The sequence below is a fragment of the Thunnus albacares genome, chromosome 18 (genome assembly GCF_914725855.1).
Source record: "Thunnus albacares chromosome 18, fThuAlb1.1, whole genome shotgun sequence".
Classification (NCBI taxonomy): domain Eukaryota; kingdom Metazoa; phylum Chordata; class Actinopteri; order Scombriformes; family Scombridae; genus Thunnus; species Thunnus albacares.
In genome coordinates, this window is record NC_058123.1 from 28,987,267 (window position 1) to 29,005,196 (window position 17,930).

The 17,930-nt window shown below is 40.4% G+C and overlaps 1 protein-coding gene across 5 annotated transcripts; it reads right to left on the reverse strand.

Moving 5' to 3' along the window:
* Window positions 1-2,375: 2,375 nt before the first annotated feature.
* Window positions 2,376-17,211, reverse strand: mvb12ba (multivesicular body subunit 12Ba). 5 transcript variants are annotated; one of them, XM_044333696.1, is made up of 10 exons: window positions 17,098-17,211; window positions 14,488-14,610; window positions 12,944-13,051; window positions 11,850-11,946; window positions 11,565-11,694; window positions 10,788-10,931; window positions 8,958-9,052; window positions 7,543-7,598; window positions 7,119-7,178; window positions 2,376-5,640 (listed from the first exon to the last, which is right to left on the reverse strand). In XM_044333696.1, exons 1-10 carry the CDS (start codon window positions 17,194-17,196, stop codon window positions 5,554-5,556), a joined length of 999 nt encoding a protein of 332 aa, XP_044189631.1. In that variant the 5' UTR covers window positions 17,197-17,211; the 3' UTR covers window positions 2,376-5,553. The 5 variants fall into 5 exon arrangements, with proteins under 5 accessions (XP_044189631.1, XP_044189634.1, XP_044189633.1 ...); XM_044333699.1 differs by having other exon boundaries at window positions 16,941-17,201; XM_044333698.1 differs by lacking the exon at window positions 17,098-17,211 and adding an exon at window positions 16,775-16,880.
* Between the last annotated feature and the right edge of the window lie 719 nt (window positions 17,212-17,930).

The following is a 17,930-nucleotide window of genomic DNA, read 5'->3' on the forward strand; positions in this document are numbered from 1 at the left end:
TGGGTAAAGTTAACTGATTAACTAAGTAACATTGTCAGTTGGCTTTTGTAGGTGTGAGAGACTGAGACACTCTGAGAGAAATATGGACCCACCTAAACTGACTGCAGTAGATTGGAGGGCCTATTTAAGAAAGAAGAAGGAGGAGAAGAAGAAGAAGGAGATCAGGGAGAGAAGGATGTTTGTGTAGCTGTGTGCATGTGATGCCTTGAGTTGATTTGAGTTGTTTTCCTCAGTTAAGACTGGTTTGACTGTAGTTACACGTGTTCTTTTGGTTTCTCAGTGTAAATACATCACCCTTGTTTTCAGTCATTCAACAAGTGTCTTGAGTCTGCCTCCTAGAACCTTCATCAACACTCTGGCCAGGCTCCCCAACAATATGTATGTGTGCATATATAAACTGTATACTTTATATGAAGAATGCTGACTGAAAAAAACTTGTTTGTGTGTGTGTGTGTATTTTAATGAGATGTTTGCTGTAAATTAGTCATTAATGACAAAGATTAATTAAGTAAATTGTTACCCATTTATAAGATGTGGTTGGCAATTTTCTATATTTTTCTTCTTGTCAACAAATCTCATGTTTGGATCCAAACCAACAATGAACTGATCTACTAACAAGTACTGTGAGTGTATCCAAAGCCTGATATATCTTATTCCTCTGTGCTGTAGAGCTCCATTGTTGTCCAAAAACTATTAAAACACATGAATGAGCCACACCGCTGCACTGGCTGACATGTTCCTTCATCATGATGACTATGGTTATGCCACAGATGCCACTGAGCATGTGCAGGAATGCAGTTCTGTTTACAGCTTCACTAGCTTCTTGTGCTACATATCACAACCTCTTGAATTTGTACTGAAGTTCTTAAAGAAATTTACAATGCAGCACAAAGTCATGTGCCATGGTGTCTGCCTTACACAGCACTACTCTCCTGAGACTGAAATTGTGACGCTGTTATTAGTCTTTGGAACCGTTTCTAAACAAACTAACAACGGAGGTCTACGGTACAATGGAATAAGATATATCAGGCTTTGGATACACACACAATACTTGTTAGTAGAGCAGTTCATTGTTGATTTAGATCCAATCATGAGATTTGTTGACAAGAAGGACAATATTCTTTAAAAAGGAATGACTGGATTTTATTTGTTGATGCTAATGCAAATGTGAAAAACCAGCGAAATGATCCTGTACTTCCTGGAACACTCTGCAGGGAGAAATGTTCTGTTTTTCCATTTAAGCACTGCTCCCTTTAAAGTCTTGAAGTCTTGAGTTACTGTGGACTATACATGTTCCATAGTCAAAATATGAATTCTTTCATTATTTTATTGTTGCCATCAGATTTGTCATTGCAACCCTGCAATGTATAAACTACTAAATGCTTTTATCTAATATGTTTCGGAGGAAACATGATTGCAGTGGTTTTGGTTAAATATTGAAAAAGTCAACACATTGTGTCACTTTTTCAATATTTAACCAATACAGATATCTTAACCATGTGCTGTGAATTGCCCATACAGTACATAACCATAAAACCTTTGTGTTTCCACCTCTGCCTCCGTGGTGGTGCAGAGATGCAGCTCCAGATGTCTATCAGCTCTATAAAGCTGCTGGGTGGTTGCAGTGACAGGAGAAGCCACATGTTAGCTGGAGAGCTAATTGATTCATGTTTGTGAGTAAACCATGGAATTAAAAAAAAAAAAAAAAACCAGAGAGATGAAACAGTGCAGGAGAAACAATCCACCAGCAGTTTGTTCTCTGCACATTCAAAGCAATAGAAGACAACCACAGTAAGAGGGTTTTTGTTGGCTTGTGCTCTCTGAGGCTAACTGTGATCTGGGCTTTGAAACTTTAATGGGACACAGTTAAGTCTGAGGCCTCGCTAGACATCTGTCTGTCTTCACTGTCTTCTGTGCTTGCCGAGGAGATTTATTAAGAACAACGTTTCGGCACACAGACCTTCATCAGGTTTTTTAACAAGACAAAAGGAGAAACCATGTTAGATAGGTTGGTTGACCCACATGGGCCAATCAGGTCATACAACAGAATGACATCACTCATTTTAATCGAGCATCATACAAGATCACGTCATGGTTCACTATGCTGACAATATGAATAGACAAAAAAATACAAAATGCACCTATTTAAGATGGTCTCTCCTTTTGTCTTGTGAAATAACCTGATGAAGGTATGTGTACCAAAACATTGTTTGCAATAATTTCCTTCTAATTGCGAGCACAGAGGAGAGTGTGCAGGAGTTCTCTGTTCTATTATTGTCGGGCCATGGTCTTCATTCATCTGCAGGTGTGCAAAAGTTCTACCCCTCGAGTTTTTCCTTTCTCACCAAAATAAAATCCAGCGGCAGGTCAAGGTATTTAGTTCATCATAGTTTAATAAAACATTTTTAATACAAATTCAACTGATGTTTTGTTCATTGGTCAGTGAATAAAATCTATTTATGAGACAAAAACCATGACTTTGGAACAATAACCTACAAAAGTAACTTTCCTATTGAAACCTCTGACAGCTCATGTCACCGTGCATGCAAACTAACAGACATATCAAAGCAGGGTTGTTATTTGCTGTTAATGCAGACATCTTATTAGTTAGCTATTATGTGTTTCAGCAAAACTGTGTGAAAGTTAACACCACAGCTGAGAAATGATACATGTAACTTCTCACAGAGCAGGCAGATACACTGAGCTTCATTCACACACACCATCTGCTCATCTTCTCACTCCAAGCAAAACATGTCAGCAGTGCAAATGACAACTGGATGTCACATTTCTGAAAACAACAGAGCATTTCGGACGACATGGTCACAAAACTGAAATGACTAATAAATTAGACAAACAAAAATATAAAGTCAAAGTAGTTAATCCATGCATTAATGACTTGATAATATAAAGACACGCTTGCAAGTTTCCATCCTAGGAAAAAAAAAATGGAGCGAAATAAGCAAAATAAAACCCTAAATTACTGTTGTTCACAAACATCCTTGGTGTTTTTTGGGACAATACTGCATGAACGTAAAGGAAAAGTCTTTTTAAACACATTGACTGCCTACTGAGAGATGTTGTTGGAGTGAAATTAGAACACTGTCTCAATGCAGGCTTTGATTTTAAAAGTATCTTTTTTTTTTAAATGGAGGGTCTACTGAGTTCAAGGTTGAGTTGTAATCGGTTGATTTTAGCTTATTACAGATTGCTAACAGAAAAACACGGGGAAGTAGTTTTCATTCACTATTGTTATGCAGTGCTTTTGTTGCTAGGGAACAGCGACTGTGGACCAATAGAAACGCACGCTGGTTTAAAGAGTTGCATTTTCTACGAACCCAGCACTGTCCCTTCGGTTTCACTAAAACTGATTGTAGTGGTTCAGAGTTGGTAGTGAGCTTCACATGTCACACAGATAAAAAAATAAAAATAACTCATGTGAAGAGTCAAACTTCTAAACAGCTTCAAGCTACAAGGGTAAAGAGGAAGAACAAGCAGAATCAAAGACCTGCCACTGTAACAGAGGACACATATGCACTTGTAGGCACAAAGCTTTTTCACATGTAACAAGTCAACTCAAACACAAAAAGAGCACTTTTGCTGGACATTGTTTTTGTTCATGTAGGAATACTTTAAGAATGTGTAACAAATACTTACATACTGAAAGATGTTTGTTTGTTTAACACGTGAAGATAGTTCTGTTAAAGTAAGAAACTAGGGCCGGGTATGATACCAAATACAAATATCTGCTCAGATTCATAATCTTCATCATTCTTTGATCAGAAAATTTGATTTAAATCAAATTTGTGCCCATTTTAGCCGACGTTCTTATATAGCGGCTTAACATTAGAGAACATTGGCTCTTTTGTTCCAGTGTAATTGAACGCCAAATATTCCTTTTAGAGTAATTATTAATTTAGTCACTTAACTATGCCATCAACAGATGTGGCCTCAGTCAATAGAGTTCACTGCAACTGCAGTTCTTTGCCCTTTTCTAGAGAAAAAAAACAGAGTGAGGGAGTTCAAGATACTTCTTGACTGCAAGAGATCCAGGTATCACATACAGTCTCTGGTGGTCATCAGAACTCATAGAGCCATGCTCAAATGTAGAACTCTTATATTTGACTGGAGTTGTAATATGAAGAGAGATCAAGATGCAGTGAGCAACCAACAGTAGTAACAGCAGTCGTCATTCTTCACACCTCTGTCAACCTCTGTGAACGACAGAGTGTAACACCATGAATGTGTGTCTGGAGACTGTCTGATACTGAGCACCATTTATCCCTATTTGTACCATTTACAGCATCTTGTCCTTTTCTATGATGCCAGTGTGGCCATTCAAAACATGTAGAAACACTTGGCTGAAGAAGACTTCATATGAAGAAGTTTGTTTCAAGCATAATGTAGCCACTACATGCTCTGTTATGCTGCCACTGCAGATGACTGAAAACACAGCTGAAACTCAGCTTTTTTTGAACATGTTACGGTGTGTTAATATGCTTCTTTAAATAAAAAAGGGGTTTACAAATGTTAGTAGTGAAAAAAAGAATTGTCTTCTATCTGTACCAAAAATAGAGGTGTTGTACTGGAACTAGTATGGAAACTGATACCCGGCCCTGACAAACATGCAAATATTAGAGTTATAGTTGGCAGAAATGATATCAGTGGTATGTGTAGTCCAGCAGTCCTGGTCTAACAAACTTCACACAGTAACAGTGGTTCTGGCTCATATACGGAGACAGTGAAGGAGTGGTTAATTGACTATCTATGGTAAACAGCAAGCACACAAATTCCCAAACACAAAGTGCGCTCACAGTCACACCACTAGATTACAGTAACATCTAGAGAACAGTGAGAATCATTCCCAATCAAGAAGCTTGAAAATAAAATCCCATTATGTTTCCTTTTGTATTTCCAGAAAAAAAAAGCTGGGATCATTTGCCCAGCAGGTGAGTAATGAACAAGAAAGGCCGATATAACGGCTGCTCTCAGACACTAACAGTTCATTTCAGAGAGCAAAGGCCTATCAGGTGCTCTCCATCACACTCAAATACACACTATCTTGTTTCAAACAAGTCCTTCACGTGGGATGTGGTTATTTGTATCATAGGGGAACAACATTTAACATTTCTTTTAACAAGGAAATGTATTTTTAAATCGGGAGATTTGTTTCCATTTCCTTCAGCAAGAAAGTTCTGTGTTATCCAACAATGGATGAGGCAATCACATTGTGAAATCCGGCTCATCAACGTTGCACGTAGTGGTTTTCACCAGACCCATTTGATTCCTCTGTGTTCAGCTTCTGTCTCTGAATGTTTTCAGTTAAACTCCTCCTTTACTTTTTAACAGCATAACGAACACAAAAAGACCACGACATCTCCCAGAGGCTGGGAAATTCATCTTGTTTGTTTTTTTTCTTCTCAGTACAGGTCACTGTGGAGAGAGGTGGGGTGTAGTGGAAAATGGAAGAGATGGCTTTTTGTGGGCAGGTCCTCAGTAGTTGTGTACTGGTCTGTCCTGCTGGTTTGTCTGTAGGGAGGGGAGGGGTACAGTCCTTCAGGCCTCAGAGCTAAGGGAGGTTCGTGTTGGACTTGGAGGGAGGCGGGCGGCTGCACTGTGCTCTGTGCGGAAACTGTAATCATACTGACCAAGGGAGAAAGACAGAGATTATTACCTTGTGTTATGACCTGGCAGAAATCATCCAACACTACACTGAATCAAACATTCATCACATCATCTGTAAGTTATGTGTAGGGTTTACATGAACACATCAAACTCAGGACCACCCTGACCTCTGGTGGACACACTGTGCAATAACAGGAACATTTCTATTTGTTGAGACTACAAATGATAAATGGACTGTGCTTGTATAGCGCCTTTCTAGTCTTCTGACCACTCAAAGTGCTTTTACACTACGAGCCGCATCACCCATTCACACACATTCATACGCTGAATGGGTACAGGGGCTACCATGCAAGGTCCCTGTTGTGGATATTTTGATCAATGGTCAGCACCTCAGTGGAGAAAAGTGGACACGAGCCTTTGATGTCTTAAAGCTGAAAATGTTAATTGAAGCACTTGATCAAGCGGAGAACTGAAACAGCACACATCAAGGTGTTCTAGCCAAACTGCTGTCTCTTTCCGTTCTGCCCTCTGAAGGTCTGACTCTTTAACCTGAACAGATCAGCCTACAATATGAAAAATTAGTCTAATTGGTTCACTAGTTTCTAAACAAGGAACTGCATTTTACCTGTGTTGGTTCAGGTCACGTTGCATGGAACTTCAGGTCACTGTCAGCACACTCTGGTTTGAATGTCTGATTGTGTCAATAGAGTCTACGCATTCACCTATCTGTGTTGTCTAGGAAAGCCTCCTCCGACCTTGGTAACCATAGCAATGTTGATTTACCCTTTATCAGAGAGGTTTCTGTTTCCCCAAACATCACAGACAGCTGCATATCCAAGGAGAGGCAGTGTCTCTCTCTGCAAGACTTGATGTTTCTTACTCTGTGACCTCAAGACCCAGGTTTGACCCAATGTAACCCAATATGTAACCCTTAAAGATGGAAAATTCCATCACAGTCCCAGCCTGCCTGTCATTCATACACATTCACACACTGATGGCACAGCCGTCAGGAGCAATTTGGGGTTTGCCCAAGAACGTTTCGACATGCGGACTGGAGGAGCCGGGAATCGAACCGCCAATCTTCCGATTAGTGGACGACCCTAAATTCAGGGCTGTGCTCATTCTCAGTCCCGCAAAGGTACCAAAAATTGACACCGACTGAGCTAACATGGATAACGTGAAGTAATGAGTTCAGTACCCAACCCTAATATGCAAATGAACCTATAGACTGACATGTGTAACCGGTCAAAAAACACTCTCGGCAGTTAACTGTTTGCATCCCTAGTACTAAAGCATATCAGCTGGCACCACAAAGATAAGAATTTGATAAGCAGTAAGGTAGCCAAACTTCACTGGAAGAGAAATAAAATGGATAAACCTGTGGGATAAGTCAGACTTTGTTGTGGAGGTGCTGCTGTGTTGACAGATCTCATCATAACTGATGACTGAAACTATGGACAATCTGTAATAAACAAGACTTTTCTTGAAATACTCACCTCTTTCTCAATCTCAGCCAGTGACTTGATTGTAATGCCCATGAGGTCTACCTGCTGCAGCTGAACATGGAGAGCATTAAAGTGAAGTTGGTTAGTTGTCCAGTCATGTAAACAAATTCAATTTCAATAACTCTAAGACGACATCCTCAAATGTCTTGTTCTGTCCCGACCAACAGTCCAAAACCCAAAGACATTCCGTTTTCTGTCATAGAACTAAAGAAACCAGAAAATATTCACATTTGAGAAGCTGGAATCAGAGAATTTGGACACTTTAATTGACTAATCATTGCAGCTCTACACATTATATTAAAGATAGATGCAGAGCTTGAGGAGAGGAGTCAACGCAGGGCTAGACACCTCAGCTATAGGAGGATTAAACCTGTGACCCAACAAAAAAACTCAAGACTCAACTCAGGACACTTACGTCAGATGAGGCACAGGCGAACTTCTCAGAGATCATGAAGGGCACTCCATCCATTGCTGAAAAAGAGAATTCACATAAATGCTAAATAAATATGACAATTGCAGTAGAAGCAAATAAATAACAAAAAACCCAAAAAACATTCATTCAAAAATTTACAAAAAAATGGCCCTATTTTTATGGTGCAATCACATGGACTGGTGCTTAGTGGTCAGACTGTGTGATGTCTTCACCTGCCATTTTGGTTAATTTATGTGCAGCAGTGCAAAGTGAAAAGATAGATAGATTTGTGGTGATTAATAACCATGACCATAACATGGTCACACAATACTTCATTCTAGTTGGCTGAACATTATATTCAGATAACCGCACTGCTCTGACATAGTGTTATCATCAGCATAAAGGGGTGTAGCGGTACACAAAATTGAGGGTTCAGTATATACCTTGGTTTTGGGGTCACAGCTCAGTATGATTTCAGTACAGCAGAAAAAAAAGAAATGAAAATAGAAAGGTAGAAAATAACATTTTGGTCTTTTATTTAGAAAAATGTAAACATCCAATAATGGCTGATTGGTCCTAACTATGACTGAAACAGTTCAGTCAGGACACCTGCTGACAGCTGTTTTATGCTGATTTATGGTTGCTCAGAACTGGTTCTTCCGACGTGTTCAACAATGTTGTAAATCCAATGTATTTATAGTTGTTCTGAATGGCTTCACTCAAAGGTGACCGTCACAGAGGGGAGAGGGGGATGGGCAGATGACCTTCACAGAGGGAGGAGGGTGACAGGGAGACGTCATATCATTTAACTACGGGGATAACAGTGCATATTTTAATAATAGTGTTGCGCTCAGTCAGTGTCACGGGGAGGATCGTCCAGCTCAGGTCCCTTGTTTGTCATTCCGATGGCAGCGACACAACATGAGCATTGGTAACCAGGGTAACCAAGCTAACTTGGCTAAACTGGCTAGCATACATCCATGAGCATCCTAAAGCTAAGTGGTGCGCTGCCAAAATGTCCTGGGTGGAACTCGTGCTCTATAATTATTGTTCGGCATGTCAGAGTAAGTGGATTATAAAACGATTTTGACAGTAATTGTTTGGGTCACAGAGCAAACCAAACCGAACATCCTGTATCAAAGGGTTTGGGACAAGTACACACTCCATTACACCCCTACCAGTGTACTAATTAAAACATGTAACTGGGAGGCTGCTGTCTTCAGACTTCCTTTTCCCAATTTAATCTCATAAAGCCCATTGTTACATTGAAGCCAACAGGAGACATTGTAGCGTTTGAAGTACAGTTATACACACACTAGCAACACCATGTGATGCATGTCTTTCAATGGCACATTTCAAAAAGACGTGATTTTGGGGAGAGGATGTTGAGGAGAAGACAGTAACAAACTGTTGCTAACCTGAGATAGCATACAAGTTGGAGTTCTGGTGCTCGTAGTCTGGTCTGGTGGTGTTCTTCCCTCTGAAACTGGCCGGCAGGGTCATGGAAATATGCCTGGGACAAAATGAAAAAACACATACAGCATCTGGTTAGTGATGGAGACAAACACTGAATCTATGCATCCTTGCTAAGCTAATGTTCACTGTTGTGTGTTTTTATTTTTTGTGAAGAAACTTGGAGCAGTTAAGTCCTTGCATGGTTATTCTGATGTACACTAAGCTCTAAACCTAGAGGAGCAGAGAGGACAGGAAACAGCTGGACCCTCTGGGGTGTCGTCTCTTCATGATTTCTCTCCTGTCTTTGGGCTTTGAGAGACCTGCCCTTATTTGAGGATTTCCTCTCATGAGAAAGTACATTATTGTATTGCATTACATGCAATTGTCACCAAATGAACTTTAACATGGATTCACACAAAACCTGCACCATTCTAAAGAGGACTAAAACCTAAAGGCTGATAGAAGCAGGTGCAAACAGACAGCATAGTGATACTATTCCAACCTGTTTCACAGAGGACATTTCAACCACAGGAACATTTGTTTTCTCTTTTTAGGACTGTGAAAAATGTTATCAACATATGAACCTCAACGTTTTCCATTTAATATCTTAATACAATACATGCGCATGCTTGTTGGACAACTATTTTACACAGGAAAAGATATAGCTCATTTTTCCTCCTCTCCATACTGGCTGTGTAGAGATTCCTTCCTAGCAGAACTACACTGCTAGAGATAATGGACAAACACACAGTCCTCCATCTGATCCAAGTTTAGCTTGAAAGTTACTAGACTAGACTAAACTTGTTGTTGGCTTCCCAACTTATTTTTAAAAAAGATGAGAGAAAAAGAGAGAGAGAGCACAAGCGAGCTGACAGCACAAGAAAGAGACAGCAGCGGTGGTCAAGCAAGCTAGAGATTCCCTTCATTCTGGGAAAACACTACCACTATTGTCCACAGGGGCCGCTAAAATCAACAAAAAAATGAAAGTTCCTTGTAGTAACTTTAATATGAGAGTTCAACTGGGTATCTCTTCTAAAGTACACATTTCCCTTCTTGCTGAGCTGCAGTGGAGGGGTAGTTTTGTACTAAAAAGACTAGCGTTGGAAGACACCCAAATAATTTGTCAAACTGAGACTGCTGGAGCCTCTTATTAACTTCAATTTAACTTTGTAATGCATTTTGAAACAGAATAAGTGTGGTAGAGTTTGTTCTCCATCTCCTCCATGAAACCAGGTTATGGGGGGGGGATCTTTTCATGGTCAATAACTCTTTCACTGAATATATGAGCACGTTAGAGTTGTTTTAAGACAGACTTTAAAAATGTGAGCCTATCCTTCAAATACAGGCTGTTACAACTAGGCGTTATAACACTGTTCATCTTGTGATTAATAGTGTATTCTTTAGTGATTAGTGGCAGTAAAGTACTTCTGTAGATAAGGGAGTTCATTTTCAATTTATGCACTTTTCTCCATACAATAGTTCAGGTTACAAAATTATATCAAAAGTAATTTGACAATTCCAAGAACACATTGTACATAATGTGTGCACTTTTCTTTGGTTTCCAGCTGAAATGTCATTTTTTCCTGCTTCAATATGACTAAAGATAGAGTCATTTCCTCGAGGAAAAGATGTTGAAGGACAGTGAACATCCTCTTTCCTTGATTCAGGGCTGAACAGACAGCCTCAGCCCTGTCGGTAATGCAGGACAAATAGTATGTGAGTTACTTACATTGCACATATGTAAGCATGCAGCTGGACATGTGTTGAAATCAACATAATATGAGTAGACATACTTGGGCATAGGAGCTGCTGGGACTGGGGCTGAGCTGGAGGTGGAGTTCACATTCTGGATGTTGTTAGTGGTTGGTGTGTGTGGGGAGTCCTGGGCCCGAGGCACGGTCCCCATGCGATACCAGATTCCCATGTTGTTGAGCTCTCTGTTAAAAAAAAAAGTCAGAAGTACTGATGAGCAGAAAAAGCTGAAGACTTCCACAGATGATGTGGAGTAGTGGACACAACACACACTTGACACAAAGGCCTCTCAAAGTTACATCCCATATTTTCTCCTCTCATTAATACTTTGTCTGAGGATATAAGGCTTCTCTATGATGCACATAGACATACTACTCACTTAGGCCCTGTATACACCTGGTATTAACATCCGTCTCGGGTGATCCAATCACAAGTGGACAGCTTTAAGTACATCTGTTTACATCTGGCATTAACATGTGTCTTGAGTGACCACTTGTGATCGGATCTCACTTCCCCGCTCTGTATGAAAATAAACATGGACATCATTTCTGTTTGCAAAGACCAAATTCGTCCGTTATTAACTGGCAAGAGAACCAGGTGTCAGAGAGAGAGAGAGAGAGAGAGAGTCTGAGTGATTGGATCTCAATTCATCCTCAATGCATCTTGGGTGTGTTTACATCTGTATTTAGAGCTGTCCACTCGTGATCGAATCACCCGAGACGGATGTTAATACCAGGTGTAAACAGGGCCTTAGACACAAAACTATTTGTCAAGTCTACAACCTCAACATCCCATCATGTGATCCCCATGATGCTCACCCTATGAAGGTGTACTGAGGGGGGGCTTGCTTGGAGCGTCCCAGGATGCGAATGTCACAGATGGCTGCCTCTGTGGAGTCCCGTGGAATAAACTTGATACAGAGCCGCCTCTTCCGAAAGGCCTGCTCCTCTGTACAACACAAGAGACACACAGAGCCATTTCACTGTAAACACTCTTCATTAATCATACATAGATGCCACAAAAGTTATGAACTATTCTTTAAAGATTAACACAACAGTTGTTATTTGGGGTCAATAACAATAATACTTAATTTGGCAACTCACGAGTGTCAACAGTCTCCTGGATTGGGATGAAGCCCACAGGCAGGGTGTCCTTTATATCTATCAGCTTCATGTCCACAAGAACATTGCCTAAATGGCTCTGTAAAGAAAAGAATAGTAGAGGACAAATGAAAACACAGAGACTTTGGGGAGAAAAAAAGACAAGGAAGATATAAGAACAGATTGGGCGACTGTGGCTCAGGAGGTAGAGCAGGTTGTCCACCAATTGGAAGATTGGCGGTTCGATTCCTGGCTCCTCCACTCTGCATGTTAATGTCTCCTTGGGCAAGATACTTAACCCCGAATTGCTCCTGATGGCTGTGTTGTGTGAATGTGTATGAATGATTAGATTTCCTCTGATGGGCAGGTTGGGACCTTGCATGGTAGCCATAGACTGTATAAAAAATATGGACGTCGTTACCGTGACGTCACTCTTTCTGAAGAGCAGTTTGGAAGCTCAAAGTGAGCCACTCCGGTCGTCGCCATCTTGGCAGTGCATGACTCTGCCTCACTCTCAGCCAATCAAAAATGGGCAAAGAGGCGGGCCGAGCGGCTGAAATAAGCCACCTAGCGGCTGGCGGACCTGTCACTCAAAGCAGCCATGTCCTTCATTATGCAGAACTTTACGGCTTAATAAAATTTACACGAGTGAGTTAAAAAAAAGTTCACCCTCAAGTACAGTTGTCATGAAAGGGGAAATTAGCTATAGAGACCAAAAGCGTTTTTTGTACCAGGCAAGAAACATGTTTATTTCTGTTGTAAAGTTGGGTATTTTAACATGGGGGTCTATGGGGATTGACTCGCTTTTGGAGCCTCAAGTGGCCGTTCAAGGAACTGCAGTTTTTGGCACTTCCACATTGGCTTCATTTTTCAGCCCCGGAGGTTGCTGCTTGCTGGTAGCCCCTGTACCCATTCAGCGCATGAATGTGTGTGAATGAGTGAATGTGATTTGTAGTGTGAAAGTGCTTTGAGTGGTCCGAAGACCAGAAAGGCTCAAAACCATGGTTATCAATGGGCCAGTTTATTAAAATGCCATAACTTCATATTATCATAACATAGTTTTGGGCACAGCTGGTCAGTGAAGTCAGATCACTTACATTTTCCTTAGAGAAGACCCTGGTGAAGCAGAGGTAGCGGGTCACCTTGGATTTGAAAAGGCCATCTTTCCACAGGTCAGCATCCAGGCCGTCTGTTGTTGTAGAGACCTGGAGGCAGACAGAGAAGGCTGGGGTCATCAAACTGTTACAGTATCTGGGTGCCTCAGGATTCATTTAACATGACTGAGTCTGTTAAGATCACCTGACAACTCTGATGTTTTGTCAACTTTCCAAAGAAAAAGAACATTGAATTTCTCTGACAGACTGCATGTCACTGCTACTCATCAGTAGTTTTTAATTAAGCTCAAATAAAAGCTGGATAACGGAAATAATTTATATTAATAATTAAAATGGATCCACTTCAGCTATGTAGGTAACAGTGTAAGAAAAGTGATTCTGATGTCTAATCTCAGCACAGTTCCCTTTTAGCAGTAAAGGTGAATGTTTACTAGGCTTGGGACGATATGCTTATCTCCCGATTCCATACTATAACAATACATGGGTGCCGTTTTCATTCAGAATAGATTCTCGATTCAAAACTGATACTCTAGTGAATATATACAAAAAAAGGCACTATTTCCAGTCTCTTGCTCCAGTTTATTGCGTGCTGCATCGTTAGCTCCAGGGAAGAACATTGCTGTCCAAGATGCTGAGCAGGTGCAGGGTTTCTGAAGTGACCGAGCACCGAGTTCATTTCTTCACCTCACAGTTGGTTTAAGTTGTTTAATGCTGCAGTATGTGTTGGTCACCTGGTCTTGCTTGTTACCGCCGATCGCTGCTCCTCTAAACTCTGTCTCCGAGCGATGGCGTAGAAAATTCACGATATGCTTTACGTTCATCTCGCAAAGCTGATTATTTAGTCATTAAATCAAAACATGCTGCATTGTTTGAAGATGAACTGCGAGATAACTCCAGTGTGTGTGCGCTGTAGACTGTCCAGGTGCTGCAGCTGAGTTCCGCCTTTTTCATTCCGTCAACATCACGATATTAACTAACATTTACAAAATCGATTTTTGACATTTGTGAATCGATTCAGAATCGTAGGAGATAGGAATCAAGAATCTTATGTGAATTGATTTTTTCACCCACCCCTAAAGTTTACTGTGTGGTGCTACAGCTGTTGCTGCTTTTAGTTTCAGAAAACACTCTTAATGAATCCATCTTTCTAAAGCTTAAGGACACCCAGAATGACTCCCTCTGGTTTTGTGACCACCTCGATTTTTCATCGTCCTCCCTGAAATAGTCAAAACTTAATCATTACCATCTCCTGTAAGTACAATTCTATTGCAATTATATATTCATTCTTGTATTAAGATGAGTGTACCACACAGTGCAGGACTCTATGTAGGTCCTGGTAGCAGATTTCTCTGACAGAAGTATTTAGATATTAACCAGCAAGTTAAAAAGTTCTATACTGACTCATGGCCTAAGGACAGCAGGTGTCGTGTTTTGTATAAATTGTAAAGCCTTGTGCCACAAACTTAGGATTTTAGGCTGTGTAAATAAAACGTATTATTTGACCTGTGTCGTATTAAGGGACTTACCACATCATATCCGGTGGGTGCCCTGTTTCTGGAGGCTACAACTCCGACTCCAGTGATAGGGTCCATGGGCATCTCTGGTAACGCTTCAGAAAGTTCCCGAACCTCAGGCATCTTTGTAGAGGTCTGCAACAAAAAGCACCATGACAGATTAGCATCTTGGAAACTGGTCAGAAAAAGTAAGACAGCGGTGGAGAATGCAGAAATAACTTGCTCAAATTCAGTTTATCTCTAATGAGTACATCTTCTAGACTACATAGGAGAAATATATCAACCTCCTCCACCCCCCCCCATCAACCCATTTTTGTCTTTTCTAGATAAAGGGATGTTTAGGGGGAGATCGTAGGTAACAGTATATGCCACACAGAAGTGGTATACATCATCTGAAAGCTGGGAACCTGAAGAATAATTTGAGATGCAGCTCAGCATTGTGTGTCAAGTTTTTCTAATCATAAATCTGTAATAAACATTGTGTTTTTTTAAGATGTCTATTCAAATTTTGAAAGTTTAGAGTGTGTAAGGGCTTAGAACATTATGATGGAAGTATATGATGGCCATTCCCATGTTCAGTAATGTCTCATAAGTTGTCTCAAGACCACTCAAGAATTGATAAAAATGGTCAAACATTCCTCCAAAATACCACATTAAGACACCAAGACCTTGAGGAACACCATAGAAAAATTCATGCTGTGATTTAGCCTCAAAAACTTTTGACATTTGGAGATTTCTGTAAGAATTGTATCTTTTGGCAATTGGATGGTGAGCACTTCTGTTCTGGAAACAGAAAACCCCTTGTTGTAGGTATACCTAGGAAAGCCATACATTCTCTGAATGACCTAGGTCTCTAGTTTGTGGTTGTAAAACTTAATGAAGCTGTGATTATCCAATTGATTGTAGAGGTTTCAGAATTCATGGTCTGCAACAGTGTTGGGTTGTTGCTAACAACTGGGGTCTACAGTGAATAAACAGAAGGGTTTGTGTGTCAAAGTGGCTACAAAGCTACACATGCCACCTCTTTATGTGCCTTGTAAATGTGACTTCACTCACTTCTAATCTGTTTAGTGCAGAGCATTCTTACAGCTTTGACTGAAAGAACAACTATCCAACCTTGGAAGATACTGCAACACAGAAGCATATTAATGAGTACTGAGCAATGAGGGATTTACACAGAGCAGAAGACCCTCTTCAAGCTGTTTGGACAACAGAGGCGTCCTGCATAGCTTCTCCTTAGCTACCATGGTACTCTCTTTAAGGAAGTGACACAAAGACAGCAAGTAAAAGGCTGACTGAAAGAAGGCTGTAGACCAGTGAGCTGACACACTAGATTCCTGACATCACTTCCATATTCAGACAGCTGATACAGGCATCTGTAGCTGAATGAGCATTCATATGCACTTCAGTAGCCTGTTGGGATTACTCCCCTCTTTCAGGACTTAGCATGATTTTAGAAACATCCAAGTAACTGAGAGACCTGGTTCACTTTGGGAAAATATTTTCCTCGTTGTCTGCACATCAAGTAGCTCGACACATCCACATAAAACGAGTCAATTTAAATCATTAAATTTACATTTTAAGTATATTTGTCATCTCTCAACACACATATGGAAGATGTGTGCATGCACACAACACCAATCTCAATATAAACATCAGTTCGTTCAAAGCCGTCTTTAGCAATTTTTTTTAGAAACAATTCACTGGTAAGACAAGACTCAGTTCACGTGTATTTAACATATTCAAACTGCTACTTTTACAACCAGTGTACTTAGTTACTATACTATTTTCACTTAATTACATATTTTAAAGACAGGTATATATATATATACCTCATGTCTAAAAAATGTTGAATAACGCATAGCTTTGTGCATTAACTATGCTAGCTGTGTTCCGAGTTCACCACCACACGCTAAGCATTTACCAGATAATTTTATATTAAGTAAACATCGTTAACTACGACCATATGTCAAATTAATTCAGCATGTCCTTCTCTACATACTAGGCATGGAGCGCAATGGTTCTGTTGACAGCTAAGTAACCCAACTAACCCAATCCACGTCAAAATAACAAATGAACACTAAATTATAACCAACTTGAGCTAGTCGCTCTTGAGGTTTGTCAGCTATATATTAGATAGCTTAGCTATGCGACAAAGTAGCTTGCTAGCTAGTCAGCTAACGCTAGCACGATAGTAGTAACTATCCAAACACCAGCTACCCGACGCTAAGGTTAGCTAGGCTGTTATTTGCCAGTCTGTTTGGCAAACGTTATCCAGCCAGACGATTTAAGAACTCACCATACAATCTTTATTCAATTTAGTATCCCATCATTTGAGACAAAGGCAGCTGTACATGTCATAGCGTCGTACGAAGGCCGAATCTGCAGTAACTGCTAACTGCTATTTGCGACATCGATCATGTTAGCTAACGATAACTAGCAAACTGCTAGGGCAGTCCACTTACCAGGCGCGGATAACAATTGAATCCGACCGGTCTCCGTTTATTTTCTTGTGTGTTATTCTCTCTCAGACGTAATCACAGCTCCGAAGCGAATCTCATCTTTACGGAATTCCTGTTATCAGCGAGCCGATCCAAAACATGAGCTGTTTTGTATATTTACTTTGCATAGTGGTGCCCCAGCTAGCGGGTTCAGGATGGGGCCGTCAGTGGGGCGGTGGGGAGGACTGAGCGCGGGGGAGTGATAGCCAGCCCTCCCCATCGCCTGCCAGGAGCCTACGTATTGGACATATATGTAAACAAACATATCTGCTAATAATGCAATATCATGTGTGTTTGGACGCTTTCTCTTAAATTCTTTTTAAAAGCTGGCAGTGACTGTAGGGCTGTCTCCAGTGTCATACATGCGTTTCACCACAACGGATTAATGATAAAGTCTTTCAATAAAGACTCCATGTGCACCATGCACTTAGTTTATGGTAATTTAATTATTTTCAAATGTATGTGTTGATACTGTATGTTATACTAAATCACACTATAAACTGAAATGATAGGGTCCTCAAGGCAAAGCGTTGTTATGATCTTGAGGCTCCATCTTATAGGGGCCCCAAGTTAAAAAATATAGGACCTTTATTAGTGTTATTATTATTCTATTCCATTCTATTATATAAAACTGTGCTCAATCAGGTAACCGGGTAACGACCAACTAGTAATCACTAACTTCATACATACATTTCATGAGAGGCCTGAGAAGAATTTCTTCAATAATGTAAGCTATGACCTTTAATGTTCAACAGGCTGTAGTGAACATAATCTATCTGAAGAGATGAACTGAGGATCTTGGTAACTCTAAACAAACACATGTGCAACAAATTCATCTCTCCCTCAAAAGCATTAAAACCATTCGTCAAACACTTAAAGTGCTTGGGCCAAGTACACAAATATGCACGGAACAGTCTTAGAGCTCTTCAAGCCATACAGGGTGCTGCAGTGTAG

What these genes read in the sequence shown, in the direction of transcription:
- mvb12ba (XM_044333696.1), bottom strand. Translation starts at nt 17,196, where the DNA reads ATGGGGAGGGCTGGCTATCACTCCCCCGCGCTCAGTCCTCCCCACCGC. An exon ending in CTGGGGCACCACTATGCAAA is followed by an intron (nt 14,611 to 17,097) that starts GTAAATATACAA and finishes TTTTTGTTGCAG; the next exon opens with ACCTCTACAAAGATGCCTGA. An exon ending in GGGTCTTCTCTAAGGAAAAT is followed by an intron (nt 11,947 to 12,943) that starts GTAAGTGATCTG and finishes TTTTCTTTACAG; the next exon opens with AGCCATTTAGGCAATGTTCT.